This window comes from Zea mays, chromosome 6 (assembly GCF_902167145.1).
Source record: "Zea mays cultivar B73 chromosome 6, Zm-B73-REFERENCE-NAM-5.0, whole genome shotgun sequence".
NCBI classification, from domain to species: Eukaryota; Viridiplantae; Streptophyta; class Magnoliopsida; order Poales; family Poaceae; genus Zea; species Zea mays.
The window spans coordinates 137,349,290-137,374,820 of NC_050101.1; the positions used below are offsets into that span (position 1 = coordinate 137,349,290).

A 25,531-nucleotide genomic window follows, 5' to 3' on the forward strand; every position below is an offset into this window, starting at 1 on the left:
ATAAGACATGATTACCAATATTTTCAAAAGTGAAACTTTCTTATAAACTAAGTTGGATAGATGTTAGGACGATAAGGATAGATTTAGGACATGAAGCTTTAAGAAATAGATGGGTAAATATGTGTCTATTTAAGCATACTGCACAGGCTGCTATTGTTATAAAAACGATGATAGTAGATTCCTATGGTTGATGAGAAGACACATAGGTCAAACATGCATGTATCATTATATATCATTATTATAACAAAAGTCAGTTGTAAATAAAAAGTTGTATAAAAGGTGAGTTGCTCCAGACTATTAAAACAACTGGTTGAAAATATGATAGGATCTTAAATGGGTAAGAAAAAATTTAGTAACTTGGTTAAATAGAGTTGCGAAACTAGACATATACGTGTTTTTTTTATAAAAAGGGTAAAATGCAAAAAAAAAAAAAAAACGGCCGCCACGCTTCGTTTGCTTCCCGCTCCCACCGCCACCACCCACCAATCGCACTCGCAGTTGGCGCGCGCTCCCGTCCTAACCAAGCAAAACCCACAACCCTAGCCTCCGCCGGCGCCGCCATCTGCCGGGCCTCCCTCCGGTCCCGGCCGACCGTAGCCTCGCAGCACCCTAACCCTATCCCTCCCCCGCTGCCGCGGGAGCAGGGTAAAAAAATGCCGCGTGAGATCATCACGATCCAGGTGGGGCAATGTGGAAACCAGATCGGGATGGAGTTCTGGAAGCAGCTCTGTCTCGAGCACGGTATCGGCAAGGACGGCCTGCTCGAGGACTTCGCCACTCAGGTACGTCCGCGCCCCCATTCCCTCTCTCCCCGGTCCTCGTCTAAGTGAGCATGACCTGTTCGAGAGCTCCTCCCCTCACGCGCTGGCCGCGGTGAATCGATTGATGGCGGTTTCCGGGTTGCTCGAGGTCAGCACCGCTTGTGCTCTGATCTGTGCTGTTTGTGGATATGTCGGCGAGGTCAAGTGGCTTGTCTTCGGACCTCTGCTGCAGGTTTCCTACAAGTAGAATTCGCACAAGCCATGCTTAGGTCCCCGTGAGAATTTTGGAGATTTCATTTGGCATTGGTGGATGGGCACTGAATTTTGTTTTTCCTCAAGTGTAAACACGTTTTTCCCAGTCAACAGGGATTAGTGTTTAAATGTTATTGGCCTATAGCATTGTATTTAGCTGGAATTAACGATATACAAGAAATTGAAGGAACTGTTTGATACTTACAACACCCATGTATCATGTTCCTCATTATGCTGGAAATTGTTTATGCGAACTAACTGTGCAGCCCTTAAAAACATCCACTGTAACACTTATGCCGCGTCTGTAGTGGATGAATGCAGTATTTGCCATTTCTGTTTATCTGGGGTATATTGGTGGCTAAATTAAACAAGAGCCAGCTCTAATTAGTTACCTGCAGGGGGGCGACAGGAAGGACGTCTTCTTTTACCAGGCTGATGATCAGCACTTCATACCCAGGTCTCTGCTTATTGACCTGGAGCCGAGAGTGATCAATGGAATCCAGAACAGTGAGTACAGGAACCTGTACAACCACGAGAACATATTTGTCGCTGAGCATGGTGGTGGTGCCGGGAACAACTGGGCCAGTGGGTATCATCAGGTAGAGTTTCTCTGTATATCTCTGCTTGGACCTAATGTTTCCACTGGATCAACCAATCTTGCAGGCTTTGTAGACTTTCTTCTTTTGTCACTTGGCGAAATGCTTATTTTCTTGTTTTAGGAATACATGTTCAAATTCCTTTTCATATTCTCATAGGGTGAACAAGTTGTTGATGATATCATGGACATGGTTGACAGAGAAGCAGATGGAAGTGATAGCCTTGAGGGTTTTGTCCTTTGTCATTCTATTGCTGGTGGAACTGGTTCAGGTTGGCTATCTGGCTTTAATTTCGTGGTGACTACCATCTGATTCACTGTACATTGGATATTGCTTTGTTATTATAAAACACTAAAACAGATTTTCTCCTACCATTTGTCTAATTGTCGTGTTTCCCATGTTCATTCAGGTATGGGTTCTTATCTGTTGGAGACACTGAATGATCGATACAGTAAAAAGCTTGTGCAGACATATAGTGTTTTCCCAAATCAGATGGAAACAAGTGATGTTGTCGTCCAACCTTACAACTCACTTTTAACTCTGAAGCGTCTGACACTGAATGCTGACTGTGTGGTGGTTCTTGACAATACGGCTCTTAATAGGATTGCGGTCGAGCGTCTTCATTTATCAAATCCTACATTTGCACAAACAAACTCTTTGGTCTCCACAGTTATGTCTGCAAGCACAACTACATTGCGGTATCCTGGATATATGAACAATGATCTGGTTGGCCTTCTTGCCTCCCTGATCCCCACTCCAAGGTGTCATTTTTTGATGACAGGCTATACTCCACTGACTGTTGAGCGCCAGGTGACTTAATGTTCTCTTTCCCAGTTGTTACATTGGTTCATGTAGCATTTTTTATATCGTTGTATTCTTTGTGGAATCTTTAGTTACTTGTGCTTGTTCATTGACTGCAATTTGGGACACTTCGACAGAAGAATTAGTGAAAGTAGTTAAATTGTTGTTTGTTTTGGGCGCTGAACTGTTCAGTTCATAATATATTGGATCTGCTATGTGGCAGGTTAACATGATACGCAAAACAACAGTATTGGATGTTATGAGAAGACTTCTGCAGGTATTACCTGTCTCTATAGGAAGGGTGGTTAACTCTTAAGTCTTCATGAAGTTTGAATCCTTTATTATGAAATATTGCAGACAAAGAATGTAATGGTGTCATCATATGCTCGAACAAAAGAAGCCAGCCAGGCTAAATATATCTCCATATTGAACATCATTCAAGGGGAGGTGGACCCTACACAGGTACAGTTTTGTCAGATGACCCCCCCCCCCCCCCCCCCCCAGTGTGGATATATATTGGTCAAATCAAATGATGGCACCATGGAATAAGCTTTGCCAAATGCTGAAGTGTAATGACTTAGGAGTTACATACATGGAATGGTCATCTGAAATAAGAATCCACGATAAAACATAGTAGTGTACAGGAAGTTACTGGAGATATGAAAGTTTAACCTGTGTTGTTTCCTTGATACATCAAACAAAGCACATTTGTATCCACCTTTCTCCTTATACACTCCTATATGGCCTGATAGGCTGAAACAACATGAACTTTTACTACAAATCTGTAAATGGATTTTTGTAAATACTAGCATGGTGGCATGTTATTTGTTAGTCAATAACTTTTAGTTGGAGTAAAATACTGTTTAATATTTTTCCTTTTTTGTACCATGAAATTATTTGTTTGTTGTCTTATTTTATTTGGTCTTGCCATGTATTTAGGTTCATGAGAGCCTGCAAAGGATACGTGAAAGGAAGCTTGTTAACTTTATAGACTGGGCACCTGCAAGCATTCAGGTTATCCTTTCTTTTTGTAACCATTCAGGTCTTTGTTCGATTGTCTGGCATTAAAATTTGTAAGCATTTCAACTGCAACAGGTTGCCCTGTCAAGAAAATCCCCATATGTTCAAACAACCCACAGGGTAAAATGATCTCTTCCTCCTACCTTCCCTCCATCTTTGGTGGGATTTCAGTCTTTTATTTATTTGAAAAAATGGATAATGCTGTATCAAGTGATGCTGTGCTACAGGTTAGTGGTCTGATGTTAGCTAATCATACGAGCATCCGCCACCTGTTCGGCAAATGCCTGGGACAATATGAAAAGCTAAGGAAAAAGCAGGCTTTTCTTGACAACTATAGGAAATTCCCAATGTTTGCAGTAAGAACATTTTTCAGCAAGTTTTAAATTTTCTAGTTCATTTATTTGAATAGTTTAGTGTACATGCATATTTTGCTGTTTACATAGTTGGCTGTTTGGTCATGTATTCTATACGCTGTTTAGTTGGTGTGGTCAAGTTCAGGAACCTTTCTGATGCCAATCAACTAAAACTCTAATCTTGCAGCTGCAAAGAAATTTAGATACCGTGTCATTGTTACTTAGGCTGATTGCTCACATGTTTCTTTAGATAAAATGACATGCATATGCAATTATTTTTTCTTGAGAACAAACACCAACAGTGTTTTTAAAGCGTAAGGTGAGGCAAGCCGTTGGACCACCGCCTGGACGCCTTAAAAACACTGAACAACAGTACTGTCAACTATGTACAACCTTGTGGACGGCTTCATTCTTTTGTGAGACATACTGATCTCTGACCTCTTCGTGCAGGATAATGATCTCTCTGAATTTGATGAATCTCGAGAGATAATAGAGAGCCTAGTTGATGAATACAAGGCCTGTGAGTCGCCAGACTACATTAAATGGGGAATGGAGGTAAGTTTAATGAAGTTTAAATGTTGTTCTTTGCGCTATATAAAATGCTGAGCAATCTGTTCCAAAGCAGGACCCTGGAGAGGCAAACGTTGCAGCAGATCTTGACTCTAAGTTGGTAGTGTAAATATAAAGGTACCATTTCATGAATCATGATCAGGCACTTTATATGCGGAAACAATTTGATGTCCTATCATATTGATTATTGATTGAATTGACAATCCACTTGAACACCACTCTTTCTTTTGATAGCCATGTGGACTACATCAATTATTATAAATGATCCACAATCTCTGCTACATGTTGAAAATGATTGCTAAATCCCTGGGCATATCTTTTGTTAGAGTACCTGTCTAGGGTTTTGGGGTTAGCCCCTTGTAATTATTGTCACACCCTTGTGTAATGAGCCAGGCCCAACATCTATTGATATATATACCAGCACCAACCCTAGTTAGGATTAGGGTTTCCCATTCCAATTTGGTATCTGAACCGATTCCTCTCTTCTCCCTTCCATCTCCCTCCCCATAGCCACCGGCGTCGTTGGCTCTTGGCTTGTCGCTGGCCGTTCCTCTCCTCCCTCATCGGCTCCCACGAGCTCCTGCGCCTCAGCCCCGTCGGATCCGCGTCCGTGGTGCGCGAGCGCCGCCGACCGGTGCCGTCAGACCAAGCTTTCCGCACGCTCCCTCCACGCTGGTCGCCGCCATCTCCGGTCGACCTCCCTTGCGTGGCCCGCCGCCGGCTGCCTCCATTTGCCCTCCCCTGTGCGGCTCGCCCCTATCCGTCCGTCTCTCCGGCGGGTCCTTCATGCGCGCCTAAGACAGCCGCGGGGGGGGGGGGGGGGGTGCGTCCTCCTCCTTGCGTGGCCGGTCGGCCTCCATCTGCCCTCGGTCGCCCTCCTCTCTGGCAGGTCCTTCCTACTCGCCTAGGACGCGCCCCCCACCTAGGACGCATCGACCGGGGGGTTGCGTCCTCCCAGCGCCCTGCACGGGCTCTCCTTCGACGCGCCGCCGTCCCTCCTGCCATGGGCTCGGTCACGTTGTTGGACCACCATCTCCATCCTACTATTGACCCCCTCACCAGCATCCTCGTGTCTCCCTCTCCACCTCTTGGCCCCTCGGTCCAGCATCCTCTCCCCGTGCTACCCTTCAACAGCAGCGCGACCTCTACCTGTCGCGGTGGCGTGACCCCCTTTCCCTCTACCCTTCTACCGTACGTCGTGGCTCCCGGCACCTCCTACGATATCCCACCACCCTTGGTGCCTCCAGCTTCGCCCAGTTTCGCCGTAGTCGCTGCGTGTCCTCCTTCACGATGGCCACCTTGTCCAAGTATTTTTGTGTCCTTCGATCAGGCCATGAACCGTGTTCTTCGTGACCGCGTCGAGCTCCACCCCCAGGCCGACCGTCATGTACCCGAACCCATTGTCTTCCTCCATGCTGCAATCGCCTCCCTGGCAATTGAGCCTCCGTTGTCCCCCTGCTCTCCTAGTGGCCCTGTCGGAGCACCTGCCCTGGCCCTTTCCGCGCGCCTCGTGGCCTCACCACCCTCTCCCTCTCTCACCGACTGGGTGGTCGACTCCGGATCCTCCTTCTACACCACTCCCACAGCTAGCTCGTTATTCCACCATCATCCACCACACCCCTCACATCCTCCATCGTTGTGGGCAACAGTTCCACCCTCCCGGTCACCTCAATACGTGCATCGGTTCTTTCGGGACCATTCTATCTTAATGACGTCCTTGTTGCTCCTGGTTTGACTCATCTCCTTCTCTCGGTTCGTCATTTCACTAGTGTCAACCATTGTTCTATGGAGTTCGATCCCTGGGGCTCACCATACGCCTTCCCACGCGTGCTGTGCTCGCTCACTGTGATAGCTCCGACCCCCTCTACTCTCTTCACTTGCCCTCCACTTCCCCCACCAGCGTAGCCTCATCACGTACTCCTGCTACTACCACCACATCACATGCTCTTGCTACTACCACCACCTCCGTCGTTTGGTATAGTCGCCTCGGGCACCCTGGACCTAACGTGATGTCCTGGCTTTCCAGCCGCTTAGACATCTCCTATACCCGAGGCTCCTCTGAGCGCCTCTGTCATGCTTGTCAGCTCGGCCAGCACCCTCGTCTTCCTTTTTCCACTTCCACGTCCAGGGCTGTTTAGGCCTTTGATCTTGTCCACTGTGATCTCTGGACTTCTCCTGTCCTCAGCCTCTCTGGTCACAAATACTATCTAGTCATTCTGGACGACTACTCCCATTTTCTTTGGACTTTCACTCTTCGGCTGAAGTCTGACACGTTCACCGCCCTCACCCAATTCTTTGCCTGGGTCTCCACCTAGTTCCATTGTCCGGTCCATGCCCTCCAGTGTGATAATGGCCATGAGTTCGACAACAACGCCTCTCGATCCTTCTTCGTCACCCATGGCGTCCAGTTGTGTCTCTCGTGCCCCTACACCTCTCTCCAGAACGGCCGAACCGAACGCATCATTCGCACCACCAACATGATCCGCTGCCTTCTCTTCCAGGCGTCTCTCCCTGCCAGCCACTGGGCAGAGGCCATGCACACCGCTACACATCTCCTCAACCGTCTCCCCTCGGAAGTGGTGAGCCACCCCACTCCCCACTTTGCCATGTATGGCACAACCCCCCTCCTATGACCACCTTCGTGTGTTCGGTTGTGCCTGCTATCCCAACACTTCCACCATCGCTCCCCATAAGCTATCTCCTCACTTCAGTCGCTTCCTCTTCCTCGGTTACTCCCCTGACCACAAGGGGTATCGCTGTCTTGACCTCGGCACCCATCACATACTCATGTGTTCCGCCTTGTTGGCTCCTCCCCACCCACCGATCTCGACTCTTTTTGAGTCGGATCCGGTTCCACCTCCACCCCAGGCACATCGCCTTGCGTCATTCCCCGCGCCAAGCGCAACGTCGACGCCTTTGCTCGTGCCTCTATCCATGCCACGTGCGGTCTCGACGCCTCCGCCCGCGCCTCTTCCTGCACCACGCGCGTCCCCGTCGATCCCGCATGCGCCACACGCGGCCCTGTCAACCCCTCCCACGCCATGCACGGTTCGCTTCGCCGACCCGCCCTTGTCTACCAATGCCGCGGGCGGGCCACTCCCTCGGCTCCTGCTGACCCGGCCCCGTCGACGAGCGCAGCTTGCTTCGCCGACCCCGCGCTTGTCTACCACCATCGCGAGCGGGCCACTCCCTCGGCTCTTGATGCCCCGCTGGCTCGAATTGAGCCTCCCGTGTACCACCTGGTCGCCATCCACCGCGACTCTGAGCATGTCCACCCGATGGTGATTCGTTGCACAGCCGGCGTTCTCTGGCCCGTCGACTCGCTGATCCTAGCGGCTGCCACGAATGCCATTCCATCGGACGCCTCCCCGGTCCCTCCGTTCGCGCCGCCCTCGTCGACCCCCACTGGCGTCACGCTATGGAGGAGTACGCGGCCCTGCTGGCCAACCACACCTGGGACCTGATGCCATGTCCACCAGGCACTAACGTGGTCACCGACAAGTGGCTCTTTCGCCACAAGCTGACCTCGGATAGCTCCCTCGATCGCTACAAGGCTCGTTGGGTTCTTCGGGCCTTCACCTAGCACCCCGAAGTGGAATATATGACGAGACCTTCAATGACGTCATTAAGTTTGCCACCGTTCGAGCCATCCGCTCCCTCGCCATCTCCCGCGACTAGGCGATCCATCAGCTCAACGTCTAGAATGCCTTCCTCCACGACACTCCGATAAAGACTATCTACTACAGCCAGCCCACCGGCTTTGTCGATGTCGCTCGTCCGGATCTGGTTTACCGGCTGAACCGCTCCCTGTACAGCCCAAGGTTTACAAAACCGTTTCAGATGTAAAAACCGCCCCCCACCGGTAACGGTTTACCATCGGTAAACCGGTGAAAACCGGTAAAAACCGACCGGTTTGGCCAAACCAAATCATTTTGAATTCAAACTGGTTTACCAGCGAAAAACCGGTGAAAAACCGGCGAAAAACCGGTAGAAACCGCCGGTTAACCACGAAACAAACTGGTTTTTATTATTTTTTTGCAGAAAAATTGAAAATTTTGTTAGAATTTATTTGTAGTTTGCTCAATTCACATTGTACAGTAAATATTAATTGATCTACACAACATGCATTCACCAAAAAAACATATAATATATATATATGCAACCACAAACTCCAGTTCTCATGTAATAAACAACCAGCGAACTTCGCATACTCAAATACAAGTTCTTTTACACCTCTCCAACGAGGCAACGACACATAGGTCGACTTATTTCACAATACTCACATGTTCACCTCGAGTCATAGTGATAGTACTTAAGCATGTTGGAAGGGTCGTGATATTGTTTCAATCCATCATAGTGATAGTGATAGGTCTATACAAAAGATACGAGATACATTAGCGAGAAAATAAGAACGACAAATAAATACTTATCCATAAAGCAAAACAACATACCGGTATGTATGTTTGGTGTTTGTGTATTGCACGTGCACCTCACCAAGTGTTGAACTTTTCTCCTGATCAGCAAATCTTAGGAACACATACAGAAGAACTGGAGCTAAGAGTTCTAGCTAGATTGAGTATTGTCTAGACGGATACTTATTAGAAGAACTGAAGCTACTTGATCCACAGATTCCATCTTGGACAGGAAATGTAACCGAAATTGACCACTAAATGTCTAAACTTGACTTGAGCTACCGGTTTCATCTTCAAGCAAATCTTAGGAACACATACAGAAGAATTGGAGCTAAGAGTTCTAGCTAGATTGAGTATTGTCCAGACGGATACTTATTAGAAGAACTGAAGCTACTTGATCCACGGATTCAATCTTGGACAGGAAATGTAACCGAAATTGACCACTAAATGTCTAAACTTGACTTGAGCTACTGGTTTCATCTTCAAGCAAATCTTAGGAACACATACAGAAGAATTGGAGCTAAGAGTTCTAGCTAGATTGAGTATTGTCCAGACGGATACTTATTAGAAGAACTGAAGCTACTTGATCCACGGATTTCATCTTGGACAGGAAATGTAACCGAAATTGACCACTAAATTTCTAAACTTGACTTGAGCTACGGGTTTCATCTTCAAGCAAATCTTAGGAACACATACAGAAGAACTGGAGCTAAGAGTTCTAGCTAGATTGAGTATTGTCCAGACGGATACTTATTAGAAGAACTGAAGCTACTTGATCCACGGATTCCATCTTGGACAGGAAATGTAACCGAAATTGACCACTAAATGTCTAAACTTGACTTGAGCTACGAGTTTCATCTTCACATATAGCATATAACATCTCCACATATAACATATAACATTAAACAAGACTAGTATACCTAAATTGACCACTAAATACTCAATCGTGGCATTAAATTCGGGTTTCCGGCAAAAATTGGCGGTTTACCGATCTAAAATAACGGTTTACCGGTCCCAAAAAACGGTTTACCGACGGTTTCCGGTTTTTATGAATTTTTTCAAATTTTTCAAATTTGGAACGAATTTTGAAAAAAAACCGGTGGTTAACCGAAACCGCACCCCAGCGGTTTCGGTAAACCGACCGGTTTACCGCCGGTTTTTACCGGTTTTGTAAACCGTGGTACAGCCTCAAATAGGCGTCACATGTGTGGTACAGTCGCTTCGCCTCCTACTTGGCCTCCATCAACTTCGTCGAGGCCAAGTCAGACATGTCTGTGTTCATCTACCGACGCGACGACGACACCGTCTACCTCCTGCTCTACGTCGACGACATTGTGCTCACGACATCCACCCCTGACCTTCAACAGCGCACGATCGTCGCCCTTCAGCGGGAGTTCATGATGGACCTGTAGCCCCTTCACCACTTCCTCGGCATCACCGCCGAGCGCCGGCCTCAAGGTCTCTTCCTCCACCAGCGCAAGTACACAATCGACATCCTGGAGCGGGCTCGCATGTGCGACTGCAACACGCCTGTCGACACTCAGGCGAAGCTCTCTGAGGACGGCGGGCCCTCGGTCGCCGACACGACGTACTACCGGAGCCTGGCCGGCGCGCTCCGGTACTTGTCCTTCTCCAGGTCCGTCATTGCCTACGCCGTCTAGCAGGTGTGCTTGCACATGCACACCTCGCGGGAGCCCCATCTCATCTCTCTCAAGCGGACCTTGCGCTATCTCCGTGGCTCCCTCGACTACGACCTTCTACTCCGATCCTCCCCGACGTCGGAGCTCGTAGTCTACACCTTTGCTGATTGTGCTAGCTATCCTGACACGCGCCGGTCCACCCGATTTTTTTTTGCATTTTAGTCCTTTCTCGGGAAAAAATCACGTTTAGACCCTAGAAAATTTTAATGTCATTTTTGGACCCTTTGCTCGCCGCCGTAGCCTATGGCGCCGAGGTAACACAGCTTGGCGCCATAGGCTATGGCGCCGAGGTACGTGCTGCGCTGGCACAAACGGACGTCGTGGCGCCGACATGGCACCGAGCTCGGCGCCATAGATCTTGGCGCCGAGCTCAGTTGTGTACACAAAACCTGTTTAGCTCAGTCGGTAAAGCACAAGGCTCTTAACCTTGTGGTTGTGGGTTCGAGCCACACGGTGGTTGTATTTTTTTAATACTTTTTGTCTTTGTCACTGGTTTGTTTTTTTTGTTGTCCAGATTTTTCGTTTATGTCGCTGATTTTCCGTCCAGATTTATTTCTCATCCGAATAAAAAGAATCTGGACGAATACAAATCAGTCACAAAAACAAAAAAATCTGGTTGAGAAATAAATCTGGACGGACAAATCAGCGACATAAACGAAAAATCTGGACAACAAAAAAATAAATAAATAAGTGACAAAGACAAAAAGTATTAAAAACGCCCACCGTGGGGCTCGAACCCACGACCACAAGGTTAAGAGCCTTGTATTTTACTGACTGAGCTCGGCGCCATAGATCTTGGCGCCGAGCTCGGTGCCACGTCGGCGCCACGACGTCTGTTTGTGCCAGCGCAGCATGTACCTCGGCGCCATAGCCTATGGCGCCGAGCTGTGTTACCTCGGCGCCATAGGCTACGACGCCGAGCAAAGGGTCCAAAAATGACAGTAAAATTTTCTAGGGTCCAAACTTGATTTTTTTACGAGAAAGGGCCAAAATGCAAAAAATTCGGCCGGTCCACTTCCGGTTATGCCGTGTTCCTGGCCGCCAAGCGGCAGCCTGTCGTATCTCGCTCCAGCGCAGAGGCCGAGTACCACGCTGTGGCCAACAGCGTGGCAGAGACCTCCTGGTTGCGCCAGCTTCTCCAGGAGCAACATAGCCTCTTCAGCGCGCCACCCTCGTCTATTGCGACAACGTCAGTGCGGTTCACCTCTCTACTAATCTCGTGCAGCATCAGCGCACGAAGCACGTGGAGATTGACCTGCACTTTGTTCGCGAGCGTGTCGCTTCCGGTGGCGTTTGGGTCCTCAGCGTCCCCACCATGCTACAGTTCATCGATATCTTCACCAAAGGGTTACCGTCGGGTGTATTCACCGATTTTTAATCTAATCTCAATATCTGTACATGATAGAGTTGCGACTAGGGGGGAGTGTTAGAATACCCATCTAGGGTTTTGGGATTAACCCCTTGTAATTACTGTCACACCCTTGTGTAATGGGTCAGGCTCAACATCTATTGATATATATATAGCAGTCCCAACTCTAATTAGACTTAAGGTTTCCCATTCCAACTTTCTATATATTGCTGGCAAATAACGGCTAGACAAGGCTTTACTTTTCTTTTGAAGGAACTGTAATGTTCTCTCAGTACTGAGAAATTCTTAGACAATGCTCCTTTAGAAGCAGACAGTGGCGGAGCTCCTTAAAAATAACGCCCCGGGCCACTTTACAAATATAACGATGTACTACTCGTCTTTTAGTTTTTCGCACTTTAGGGGTAGTAACATTTAAAACAATCCAATGGAACTTTTAATTTTTCGCACTTTAGGGGTAGTAACATTTAAAACAATCAATGGAACTGTGGCAGATAGAGAAAAAGAATCAAACGTTCGACAACAATTACTCACAATAGAGGAGAAACACTCAGCACACATCGCTTGCCGCTCAGGTGGTCGCTGCCAATTGGCCAGGGAGGCGCTCCGCCCTCGCCTATGAATAAGAAAAGAAAAGGAATCAGGTTGAGGAAGTTGTATAGTTTGGGAGAAGGTGTAATGGCAGGGGTAGATTTGGGCGGTGGCGCGGCGCCAGTGCAGGCCGCGTGCGTCATTGCTACAGGGACGCTAGAGGCGAATTGGTGGAGGTGGAGGCCGGACTGGCGGTGGCGGATGCCTGAGTTAGAGCTCACCCGGCCGCCTCGGAGGTTGTTGCCTTGTGCCCTTGCAGAATTCGTAGAGCCTTAAGGCGTGGAGAGCGATAGAGGGCTGAATGGAGGCGGTCGCGCCACTAGCAACATAGGAAACGCAGCCGCACAGGTTTGCGAAATAATTGAAAGAGTCTATGTTCTCGTGACTTGAGCGACTTAGGGAGACCGCCAGCGCCAGGCTCAATCAGTGCAAGCAGGAGGTCTTTTGGGCCACATTTTTAGACTAAAATGTATTTTGGTCTAGATTTTTTGGTTGAAAAAAGACATATATATATAAGAGGATTTTGGGCTGCGCCCCGGGCCACGGCCCAGGTGGCCCGGGGCCCATATCCGCCCCTGGAAGCAGATAATTATGGTGCCCTAATTCTCGTATACTGACTATGTTTATGAATTCGATAATTTTGGAATCTGCACTATTCCAGCAAATCGCACAACTGAGGAAGGCTCTCTACATGCGACCCTGTGTTGGTCATTCAAAGATGCTACTGTCACTATCTAGTAGTCTTCAGGTTGACGCAACCTGCTTATCTAGATCATATCGGAGTGCCGCCAAAGCGGGTTATGAAGTTATTCGACCTCAAAGTTTGTCTTAGTCTGCTATGTATATTTTGAAACCCACTTCCTCTTGTCTGTGCATTTCCCCTTCAATGTCTTGTGACTGCACTCTTTGGCGGTTGATGGTGAGGTCTTCCATGCCCTTTGAGACATTGATGCTGATAGTTTCAGTTGTGCCGAGCGTTGCTTGCTGATGACTTAGGGGGGTGTTTGGTTGCTCCTGAAGTTTAGCCCGGGTCACATCAAGCGTTTGACTTTTAAATAGGAGTATGAAATATAGACCTAACCAACTGGACTAGATTCGTCTCGTCTTTTAATCTTCGGCTGACAAATTAGTTTTATAATCCGACTACATTTAATACCCGGAACGGAGGTTCAAACATTCGATGGGACAAGGGCTAAATTTTAGTTTGGGGTAACCAAACACCCCCTTAGAAAGTTTTACTTAAATCTAGAAGTATGAAGGTGGAATCTTTTCTGGCAATGTTTCTGTTTGCTGGGTTTGTAAACATGAAGTGTTTTCCCCGAACCGAGCATTTGGTGTATTAACGAGGGACATGGTCACCTAGAAGTATGAAGGTGGAATGGTTCCATCAGCTTGTGGATATGTAAGGGGTATTGGTTTGGGGAATTACTCCATCCAAAATGATGTGGAGCTATAGGTGTACATTTGGGCCGGGCCTGATGGGCCGGCCCGAAGCACGGTAAAAAAAGCACGGCCCAGACACGGTACGACACGAAATATTTTAGTGCCGGGCCGGTACGGCCCGATATATCGGGCCGGGTTTGGGCCGAGGTCACGGCCCTTGGGCGGGCACGAGCATGACCCGTTTAAGGCAGACACGAAATGGCCCATATAGAGGCACGAAAAGGCCCATATATTTATTAAAATCACACTTCATTCTACACTTTCATGTACTTGTTAAAAACACAAAGCTATAGATAATTTTAGTTAGATGCTTTTTGTAGCTTTGAATTAGAGTATGTGATGTAATTTTATTTTTGTTATGAACATTAGATAATAAACTGAACTTACGAACTTTATTTAGAGCTGATTATACTCTTTTTCTTTCTAACAAAATGATTTGTAAACGAGGTAGTCATTGCATAGCTCTAGTAACTTAATACAAATATTAAGTTTGCTTTTGGTCAAATTTATTTGTCTTATCTTTTATTTGTTTATTAAATTTGTTTTGAATTTCGGGCTCTGATGTGAATTTCGGGCCCTGATGTGAATTTCGGGCCAAAAACTGCATTTCGGGCCAAAAATTGAATTTCGGGCCCTAATGTGAATTTCGGGCTTTTATAATTTCGGGCCGCCCGAAATGAGCCCGACACGTTTAAGCAATTACGAGACGGGCCGTGGGCTAGGCCCATGGGCCGGCCCGGTACGACCCGAAAATCAAACGGGCCGGGCCGGCCCGAAATTCAAACAATACGTGCTTTTTCGGGCTTGGGCCGGGCCGGGCCGGGCGGCCCGAATGTACACCTATATGTGGAGCATTATGAGTCTATTCTTTAAATTTGGTGGGATGACCTCATTCCTCATATTAGTGTTAACTAACTAACTATGAGGAATGAGATAGTGATGGATCAACTCATTCAATTCCACAAACCAAACAAAAAAAGTGAGGAGCGAAAAGATGGACTAGCTCATTCATCAAACCAAACACCCTGTAAGAGTATTGATTCCCATCGGCTAGTGATTAATGTAATCAAGTGTTTTGTGACAACAACTTTGTGTAATTTTGTTACTACCATGTGTTCTCAGCTCCAGCTAGGTGATCAGATATCAGCAAATCTCAGGTGATCGTATAAAATACTGTTTTGTACTATAGATAACACTATTTGTAGTTTAGAGTTTGAAATAGAGACGAGACATGAAATAGAATAGGAGAGCTGTCGGAGATAGCTTAAGGACAAGCTGATGCTGCTCTTGTTTTATGTTTTTATGGTGGACTAAAAAATTACTCTTGATTGTTAGGTTTGAAGAAAATTTTTTGTAGAGATTAAAAGATTTTAGGTGGGTCCACTATGTTATGAAATTTTGGCCGAGTGAAGTTGCATGTAGTTGTGTGTGCTTTATGTTTATGTTAGTTAGCTAGAAATTTGTGCTCTATGTTTAGGATAGTTATTTAGAAATTTAAGTTGACATGTTTAGGTTTATGTTAAATTTGGTTAGTATGTGTAGGTTTTAGTTTGTTGCTGTAAGTAAAATGGATTTGCTAATAGTGTTTTAATGTTTGATGATCAACACAACAATTTAGACTAACATTGTTTGGCATGTTTCACAAGGTCTGTCTTTCTTAAAACAGACATCTGATAGTCTTAACACATGTTCTCCCTTTATAAGCTTATGAAGGTTTTTCATACCAACATGTGCTAGACGACGATGCTAGAGCCAGCTCATGCTAGTCTTAGCAAGTAAACATGCATCTAGATCGACATTATCTTTAGTAAAATCTACTAAGTAAAGCTTGCTATCAGATACACCTTTAAATGCAAATTAACTATCACTTCTTCTAAAGATAGTTACATCAACATTTGTAAATAGACAATTATATCCCATATGACATAACTGGCTGACAGAAAGAAAATTATATCCCAGCGATTCTACCAAAAAGACATTAGAAATGAAATGCTCGGTAGTAATCGCTATTTTACTTATCCCCTTTACCTTGCCTTTCACATCTCCAAAGATGATGGTCTCATGGGAATCCTACGTAGGAGGTGAACATCTTCTCCCCGTCATGTGGTTTGTGTATTTGCTATCAATGATCCAGGTTGAGCCCCCAGATGCATAGACCTGCAAGGAATTTAGGCTTGGGTTTTAGGTCCCCAACTTGTGTTGAGTCCTGTTAGGTTTGTTACATAAGATTTTAGGACCCAAATGCAAGTATTACCTCTCTTGTATTATGGTCTCACATTGGTAGCAACAATTTTATCATTCTTACGATAAATTACATAGGAATCATCAAAAGTTTGAAACAAAATAGAAGGACCATGAGATGCATTTCTATCCTTAGGCGTGTGAGAATCAACATGAGATGCACGATGCCTAGGTCTACTCCTATGAGCATAAGAACCAATAGATGAAGCAATCATAGTGCGAGGAGCAAAAAAAGCATCATGACACGTATGTAAAACATGATCAATACATGCATCATGATGAACACTATGAGCATTATGAGAAACATTCTTAACATGAGAATATAAATAAGCATGGTTCTTATTTTCATGAAAAGAATGTGAACTACTAGCCATAGTCGCCTTTCCTTTCTCTCTAGTGAAGTTGGGGGCTTTTTGACTCTTTTTTTTCTTGGTTCCCTTTTGTAAACCAAGTCTAACTTTAACGGAGGGATGTCTACCAATGGTGTAGGCATACCTAGCAAACTTAATCTTATCACATTTATCTTTACAATTTTTAAGTTGAGCATGAAGTTTAGCAATATTATCATTCAACATGAAAACAGTAGAGGCATGATCATTGCAAACATTGACATCAAAATGCTTACATCTATTGCAAATGGATATATGCTTCAAAGATGAACTTGTAACACTTAACTTTTCTGTTTTAGCATTTAAATCGACATTTAAACTCTTAAGGCTATAAATCGAAGTATGGCAAGAAGATAACTCAAAAGCAAGCATTTCATTCTTCTATATTTCTAACACATGTGATTTTTTCGCTTCTACAACTTTATCATGTTTCTCATAAAGTAATCTTATTGTTTTTGTAGTTGTCGGGGACCATAATTAGGGGTACCCCCAAGACTCCTAAACTTGGTTGGTAACCACCATCAACACAAAGCTGCAAAGGCCTGATGGGCGCAATACAGGTCAAAGCTCCATCCACTCAAGGGACACGATCTCGCCTCGCCCGAGCCCAGCCTCGGGCAGGAACAACAGACCCATGTGGATTCATGTCTCGCCCGAGGGTCTCCTCAAGCAACGGGCGCACCTTCGACTCGCCTGAGGCCCAGCTCGGGCAGGCTTCGCGGAGAAGCAACCTTGACCAGATCGCCTCGCCAACCGACCGTATCGCAGGAGCATTCAATGCAAGGATCGTCTGACACCTTATCCTGACGCGCGTTCTTCAGTCGACAGGGCCGAAGTGACCGCAGTCATTTCGCCCCTCCACTGACTGACCTGACAGGAAAATAGCGCCGCCTGCCCTGCCCCGACTGCTGTGCCACCCGCCAGGGTGAGGCTGACAGCAGCCAAGTCCAGCCTTAGGCGCCATAGGAAGCTCCGCCTCGCCCGACCCCAGGGCTCGGCCCCCGCCTCGGCCTCGGAAGTCGGTATCCGCCTCGCCCGACCCCAGGGCTCGGACTCAACCTCAACCCTGGAAGACGGTCTCCGCCTCGCCCGACCCCAGGGCTCGGACTCAACCTCGACCTCGGAAGACGGTCTCCGCCTCGCCCGACCCCAGGGCTCGGACTCAGCCTCGACCTCGGAGGAGTCATCGCCTCGCTCAACCTTGGGCTCGGACCGACCACGTTACAGGGGGGCCCATCATTACCCTACCCCTAGCTAGCTCAGGCTACGGGGAACAAGACCGGCGTCCCATCTGGCTCGCCCCGGTAAACAGGTAATGATGGCACCCCGCGTGCTCCCATGACGAAAGGAGACGTCAGCAAGGACCCGACAGCCTCGACATCTGTGCTTCTACAGGGCTCAAGCGCTCCTTCGACGACCACGACATCACATGAACAGTGCACCAACACCTCTCCAACAGCCACGTCGGCATGTACATAGGGCTCTGACTCCTCTCTGCTAGACACGTTAGCACATTGCTACACTCCTCATTGTACACCTGGACCCTCTCCTTACATCTATAAAAGGAAGCTCCAGGGCCCTCGTACGAAAAGGTGGCCGCGCGGGAGAACGGGCTGACGGACAGGCTCTCGCTCTCTCTCTCTCCCTCGCGAACGCTTGTAACCCCCTACTGCAAGCGCATCCGCCCTGGGCGCAGGACAACACGAGCCGCAGTTCCCTCTTTTGTTCCCCCATGTGTTCCGTCTCGTGCCGACCCATCTGGGCTGGGACACGCAACGACAATTTACTCGTCGGTCTAGGGACCCCCCGGGGTCGAAACGCCGACAGTAGTAATCTATTCTTTTCATTAAGAACATTAATTAATTCATTGATATTATCTACTTTGGATCTTTCTAAGCCTTTAAAGAGATCACTATAGTCTATGTCATCATTCGAACCATCATCACTAAAGGGAGTGTACTTGGGGGTATCATGAGAGCGTACCTTCTTCTATTTTGTCATGAAGCAAGTATGATGCTCGTTGGGAAGAGGGAGTACTTGTTGAAGGCAGAGGCAACAAATCCCTCATCATCGGAGTCAAAAGAAGAGCAGTTCGAGCCCCATTCCTCATCGATATGCGCCTTGCCCTTCTTCTTATAGAACTTCTCCTTCCATTTCTTGTCTTGGTCTTGGTCATTTTCATTATAAGGACATTGGGCAATAAAATGACTGGACTTACCACACATGAAGCATGAATGATTTCCCATTAATTTATTCTTGTTGGGTTAGTCCTTGCGTCCCTTCAAAGCGGTTTTCAAGCGCTTGATAACAAGCACCATCTCGTCCTCATTGAGACCTTGTCGGGGAGCGCCTCCTTGTTGGTCGTCGCTTTGAGAGCAACGGGTTGCGGCTCATAATGAGGAAGAGGTCCGTTGACGATGTCGTCGACGTCGACGTACCTTGCTTCGTTTGCCATCATGCATCCGCTCACAAACTTACCAAGAATTTCTTTGGGCGACATTTTGGTGTACCCGGGGTTCTCACGAATAAGATTTACAAGATGAGGATCAATAATAGTAAATGACCTTAGCATTAAGCGCACGACGTCATGATCCGTACATCTTGTTCTTCCATAGCTTCGGATCTTGTTCACTAGGGTCTTGAGCCTGTTGTATGTGTCGGTTGGCTCTTCACCCCTCTTCATGGCAAACATCCCCAGCTCGCCTTCCACCAACTCCATCTTGCTGGTCATTGTGATGTCATTCCCCTCATGAGAAATCTTGAGGGTGTCCCATATCTCCTTAGCGTTGTCCAAGCCACTAACCTTGTTATATTCATCCCTACATAGAGATGCTAGAAGCACATTAGTAGCTTGGGAATTTTTATGAATTTGCCCATGAATATGAATAGCATCATCATTATCATCATAGTGCATTCCATTTTCTACTATGTCCCAAATGCTGGGTGGAGTGAAAATAAATGACTACGCATCTTATGACTCCACCAAGAATAGTCTTCCTCATCAAAGTGAGGGGGCTTGCCAAGCGAAATGGATAATAAATGAGTAACTAAACCATAAGGAACGCGATAGTAATTAAAAGATGTCTTAGAGTAATTTTGTTTGACTGTCTTTTTCTTGGAGTCGATGTCGTCGTCCTCTTCGGTGAAGATGAAGAAGCATAACTGTCGTAGTACACTATCTTGTTGATGTGCTTCTTCTTCCCGTCCTTCTTGGTCTTGCTAGACCCAGAGTCGATGGTCTCTCCTTCTCTTTCTCACCGGTCACCTTCCCCTTGTCTTTTGGATCCATTTCTTCGGGCGGTTAGTCCCTTAATGAAGAGAACAGCTCTGATACCAATTGAGAGCACCTAGAGAGGGGTGAATAGGTGGTCCTGCAAAACTTAACTAAAAACAACAAACTTGGTCTATAAATGGGGTTAGTGAAATCTAAAACCAAGTTCAATTTTGAGAATAGGAGGATTTCTTTACTTAATTGCTCTCACAACATGTGTATTGAAACTAGAGTAATAATAAAAGTGAAGCGGAGAGCTCAGAAGAACAAAATCGCAATGAAAGAAAGTAGACAACGAGACACAACAATTTATCCTGTGGTAAGGCTGAAGGCCTATCTCCACGTTGTGGCGTCCCAATGGATGAGGGTTTCACTCAACCCCTCTCAAGTGATCTAGATATTAAACTTGAGTACCACAGTTGTCTTACTTATAATATATTCCCATTTATGAGAAATCTCGACAAGTTGGAGTCTCTCACACCTTACACAATATGATCACAATCAAGAACAAGAGTGAGGGGGGAGTACCAACACACACAAGAGCACAAATATAGCAAGACCACGCGCACGAGTAAAGAAAAGAGCTCAACAATGAAAATCAACAAAGTCTCAACTCAAAACTCGCTCAAATCTCTCTAGAATGAACCAAAGCGTGATCGGAGTCTCGGGGTTTGTTGTATGCTCTTTTGATTGTTTCGTTGTGTTGCACGGATACTGCTCCATGACACCTAAGGGGTCCTTTTATAGCCCCAAGGAGTCTAGGAGTTGTTTGTTCTTCATACAGGAAGCAATCAACCTTCCCTGTGTGCGTGCACCAGACTGAATGGTCAACGATCTGTTTCCTTCTACTGCCGAGCCAACCGTTATGCACCTTCGGTCGCCTAGCACACCAGACAAGGCATGAGGCACCTAAGTCATGACTCGCCCGAGGCAGCGACTCACCCGAGGAAAATTGCCCGACGCAGTGACGACTCGCTCGAGGCCAACTACGTGCGGGAGACACAATTCCGATTCGCCTGAGGCCAACCTTTGCGGGAGACGTGGTTCAGATTTGCCCGAGGCAGTCACGATTTGCCGAGCGTAGCCATGATTCGCCCGAGGCAGTCACGACTCGCCTGAGCTTAGTTCTGATTCGCCCAAGGCAATCATGATTCGCCCGAACGCAGCCACGATCCCCCAAGCGTAGCCACGATTCGCCCGAGCTCAGTTCTGACTCGCTCGAGCGCATCTCCGACTCGTCCGAGCGCATCTCGGTTGACTGTCCGGTAAGGTCCAAGTTTGGACAAACTTCTTCACTCTATTTTGGCTTGACTTGAGAAGTTCCCTAACACTTAGATAACATTTTTAGGAACTAAAACAAATGAATAAGTGCTAGAAACATACCTTTATCTTTTTGATTCATAGAGGTTTGCAATATGCCTAATTTCAAGCCCAAAAGTGATTTTCTTATTTTCCTCAATCTTTTGGACTTGATTGCTTCAATTTGCTTTCTAAACACATGTGCTCATGCTCAGAAGAGGAGTGCTAGTTCATAATAATGTGTTGAGCATTTAATCACCAAAACAACTGGAAATGCCCCAAGGGCACATTTCCCTTTTAGCCTCGACCTCACGAAACTCGCCAAGGTCTTCCCTGAACCGCTATCGCCGCTAGTGAGCCCCTCCGCCCCTTTTCTTGCCACGACCACTGTGCATTGGAATCAGGACTGCGAGTTAAGGGGAGGGGAAAGCCAGGGGGTTTCTGCGAAGGCCATGACTCTAGGCAATAGTATGCCGAGGACTTGTCTGAGATAAGAAGGTATGATTTTAGCTAGGGGCCTGAACCCAAGATGATTTTTTTCTTTTCCCTTTTAGATTAAATACTTTACTTAAATCCACATAAAACTTTGAAAATGCATAAATAATTAAAAATGAGTCAAAAAATAGTGAAACCAATTTTTTAGCTCTCTGGATAAATTAAACTACCAACTAAAAATATGAAACTAGGTGGTCTCTACACTTTTTCTGGAATTTTTGAATTTAAGTAATAATCTACCCATTTCAAAATAATAGGGAGAAAATAGATATACTTTTGAACTAGGCCTGAGAAATTTTGAGAAGAAGCCATGTAGGATTTGTCACTGCATAAAATTACATAACCCTCTGATCTAGGACCTTTGATAGAGTTTAACCATTTAAAGCTATTTAAGGCCTTCACTAAATAAAAGCAAGAAAAATGACAAATAGGTAGAACCAGAGAACTAACTATTTATCCAAGACTATGTAGATGATGTAAAACCTAGAAAAAAATATAAACCATCCTGGTTCAGAAAGAAAATGAATAGAAACCTTTAATTTTTGCAAAACATGGATAACTTTAGAAAATCATAGAAAATCATCCTTGAAGAGATAAACCCCCAATTTTATGAATGCTTGCTCTTGTGCTAAGAGGAACTTAGGAAAATTTCTAAATATGTTGTTTAACATTTTTTCAAAACGCAAGTTAGTTGTTAGTGCCTTCTAACCATAAAACTTTAGAAAATCATGATTCATGACTAAACAACCACTATGTATCCCTTGGTAAAATTTGCCACAAGACTATGCTATTGTACCTAGATACCAGGAAAAATACCCATTAGGGCAGTAGCCACTTCCAGGTAGGAGGTGTAGTGTAATGTGCCCCTCTGCTCTAGTTCTTGTTATTTTTTCTAGAACAGTCCCTAATTAATTTTGACCCCATATTTCCAGGACAACCTATGTTAACCAATAGTAAGTTACTGTAATTTTTACAGAATTTTTGCAAATTTATAAAACAAGGTTGTAGTTCAAATCACCCTTAAAAAGCTTAATAGATAAAGAAAAGAGAATTAAAAGTTAACTAAACTTACTTAAATGATTTCAGTAAGACCTATCTGAAGCTTAACTAAGTTTTTAGGAAAATAATCTAAGCCTTAATCCACCTTTTTTCTTTGGTCAAATCTCAATCTGGATCCTTAAATGCAAACTGCTATAAATGCTTATTTAAATAGTATAAACTCTAACATTACTAAGTAACTTAGTATTGCTTCACCATGCATCCTCTACAAACTTTTTGCATATCATAGCATATAAATATCATATGAATTGCATTCATTAGATTGCAACCTCGCTTATGGAGAGTTCGTCCAGATTCTGCAGCAAGGAGTCGAACAAAAGTCCAAGAACATGCTCCCAAGCTGCTGCATAAGATCTCCCTGCAGCACCAGCACTTTAAAGGCAAGCCCTAGTTTTATGCATAACCGTTACTATGCTATTTTGCTGTAATTATTTTTGTAGGCTTGTATTGTGCACTAAGTGTAGGAGTTGTTTGAAACCTTGTTGCATGAACTCAAGTTCCTTTATGAGATGAATACTAGTATGCTAGGTCGAGTAGCTGCTATGCTAATCAAGGATCTTGGTAGAAGTCAAGTTATTTTTCTAGCACTCACACGAGGCCATGAATTGGTTGTATCCATTTTTGATAAATGGGATTATGATGGCTTGTGGACACGGGTCCCTGGTGGAAGCCCTGTCTATAAGACATAATCGGAATAAGGATTAACGTGTGGATACTTGTGGAAAGCGTTTGAACGTACTAAACACATACCAAGAAATATGATAAATCGGTAAGCCTAGTACCTTAGTGAACCTGCCCGTGGACTTCTCTCCTCACTCGTCGCGAAATGTGGTCTCCCATGCTAGCAATAGTGGGGTGCAAGGGCAGTTACTGCACGGCGTCAGTCAGGGTCAGTGGGGCATTGCATGCCAAGGCGGTGGGCCCTGTTCTGTTGCTAAAGAATCGATGGGATGACTGATGTGTGTGGGAATGGAGTGCCCCTGCATGTCGTGTGTCCACGTTTACCTAGCAAGGTTAAAACTCGATTCGAATTGTCTGCTTCTCGCAGCTAATGAGACTGCTTGATCCATTATACTGCATTGAGTAAAAAGTGGAAATGATGTTACTTGTAAAAATATGTTGATTGACTTAATGTTTGATACCATGTATGAATAGCTAGGTGCTCACCTAGTCTAAAGTATTATTCTAGAACCTGAAAAGCTAAAACTTGACTTCGACTCGGCTAGTGCTTTTAGCAAACCAAACCCCTGAGCCAAACAACTTCATGGTCTAGAGGTAGAGGAGCAGACCCCTCACACCAGGTAAGTCTAGCTGAGTATTAATATGCTCAACCTTACTTGTGGCATAATTTTACAGGTACAACTTTAGCTGAGTTGGGCTTCAGATTTCTCGTCACCTTGCTTCTATGTGTAGCAATACATACAAACAATCAAATAATAGATATGGTAACACTACACCAAAGATGAAAATAAACCACACAGTAATATTCTATGCATCACTACGAGATCGTAGGTTCGAGAAACATTAAAATCGGAGTTAAAACAAAGAAGTTGTGGGTAAAACAATTTTTTAGGCGTAGATGTTGCATTTAAATTAAGAATGTATTAAATCGAAATATTTGAGTTGATATTAATTACTTTAACAATTATTTATAAAAAACGTATGTTAAAACTATAAATTAGATTAACTAGATTGCCTATCTAATTAACATTAATTAAACAATTAATTAATTAATTAATTAAAACATGTGGCATCATTGAAGGAAACGTGTGACGCCTGAGGGGTGAATTAGGATTTCTAAAACTTTCTCTAAACTAGGCCATAAATAAATGCCTAGAGCAAAATCTATGTAAATAAACAATCTAGAATGAGCAAACTATGTTTTGTCTAAGTGTTGCTATCTCTACCGCAATGCCTAAGTTTCAATCCTAAACAATCTAAGTATAAAGACTAGATTGAAACTTAAATGCTTAATATAGATGCAGAAGCTAAAGAGCAAGGTAGAGATGCAAACTCTCGTGGATGACGTCGGTATTTTTACCAAGGTATCCGGAACCACACAAGATCCCGACTAATCCTCGTTGGTGCCCCTACGCAAAGGGAAGCCCACACGAGGGCCAAGCACCTCGGTCGAGTTACTCCGTAGAGAGCCGTGAGCCTTCTCCACGCGCAAGTGGTGCTCCACTTCCGTCTCCTCTCGGACGCTCCCCGCCATCTCCACTAACGAGCTTTCGTCCAAAACGCCGTGGGCCTCGTTCCCTCCGGTACACGGTGGCGGCCGTGACACAAACTCGCTTGTCACGGTCTCGCAAGACTCTTGCCCCACTCGGTACAATTACAACGGCTCATGCAAGAGTCGATGGGTTGTGTGGTTTTTCTAAACTCACTTAACTAACTAGGATTCACCTAGAGCAAGCGCTAATGCGGTCTAACTAACCTAAGCACTTCGCAAAGCACCTACGCTAATCACCGAGTGATTCTATTATGCACTTGGGTGTATGAGCACTTGAAAATGTCTATACTATGCCTTGTTATGTTTCTTGGACTCCCACACCTTGAAATGGTCGGTTGAGGTGGTATTTATAGGCCCCAACATAATTCTAGCTGTTGAAGAAAAGCTACTGCTCTCTACGGCACAACACCCAGAATTTGCTTGCACGATGTCCGCGCAAGAGAAAATAAAAAAACGGTTGTTACCGGTGCTTCCTCCTAAGTCGTGATTAGGTGGGGTCTTTTCTCTTTTTCTCTTTTCAATTTTCTGTTTGCATTTTATTTTCTATTTCTGGCTTCTAATTTCATATTTTCAAATCAGTTTGTATTTCAAAATTCAAATTTTGTTTGGATGCAACAACCAAAAGTATTCAGCATGAAATACAAAGTGTATAAATAAGTAAAAATGCTTCAAAACATGA

The 25,531-nt window shown here is 45.4% G+C and overlaps 1 protein-coding gene across 3 annotated transcripts; it reads left to right on the top strand.

Moving 5' to 3' along the window:
* The first annotated feature begins 443 nt into the window (after positions 1-443).
* LOC542424 (gamma-tubulin) lies at positions 444-25,528 on the top strand. Of its 3 annotated transcripts, none has more exons than XM_008650083.4 (12): positions 444-782; positions 1,412-1,612; positions 1,769-1,880; positions 2,019-2,419; positions 2,634-2,687; positions 2,768-2,872; positions 3,350-3,424; positions 3,506-3,550; positions 3,658-3,786; positions 4,234-4,338; positions 4,409-4,470; positions 22,913-25,528. In XM_008650083.4, exons 1-11 carry the CDS (start codon positions 654-656, stop codon positions 4,460-4,462), a joined length of 1,410 nt encoding a protein of 469 aa, XP_008648305.1. In that variant the 5' UTR covers positions 444-653; the 3' UTR covers positions 4,463-4,470; positions 22,913-25,528. The 3 variants fall into 3 exon arrangements, with proteins under 3 accessions (XP_008648305.1, XP_020394786.1, NP_001358557.1); XM_020539197.3 differs by lacking the exon at positions 22,913-25,528 and adding an exon at positions 13,084-13,368; NM_001371628.1 differs by lacking the exon at positions 22,913-25,528 and having other exon boundaries at positions 503-782; positions 4,409-4,621.
* Positions 25,529-25,531: the final 3 nt, after the last annotated feature.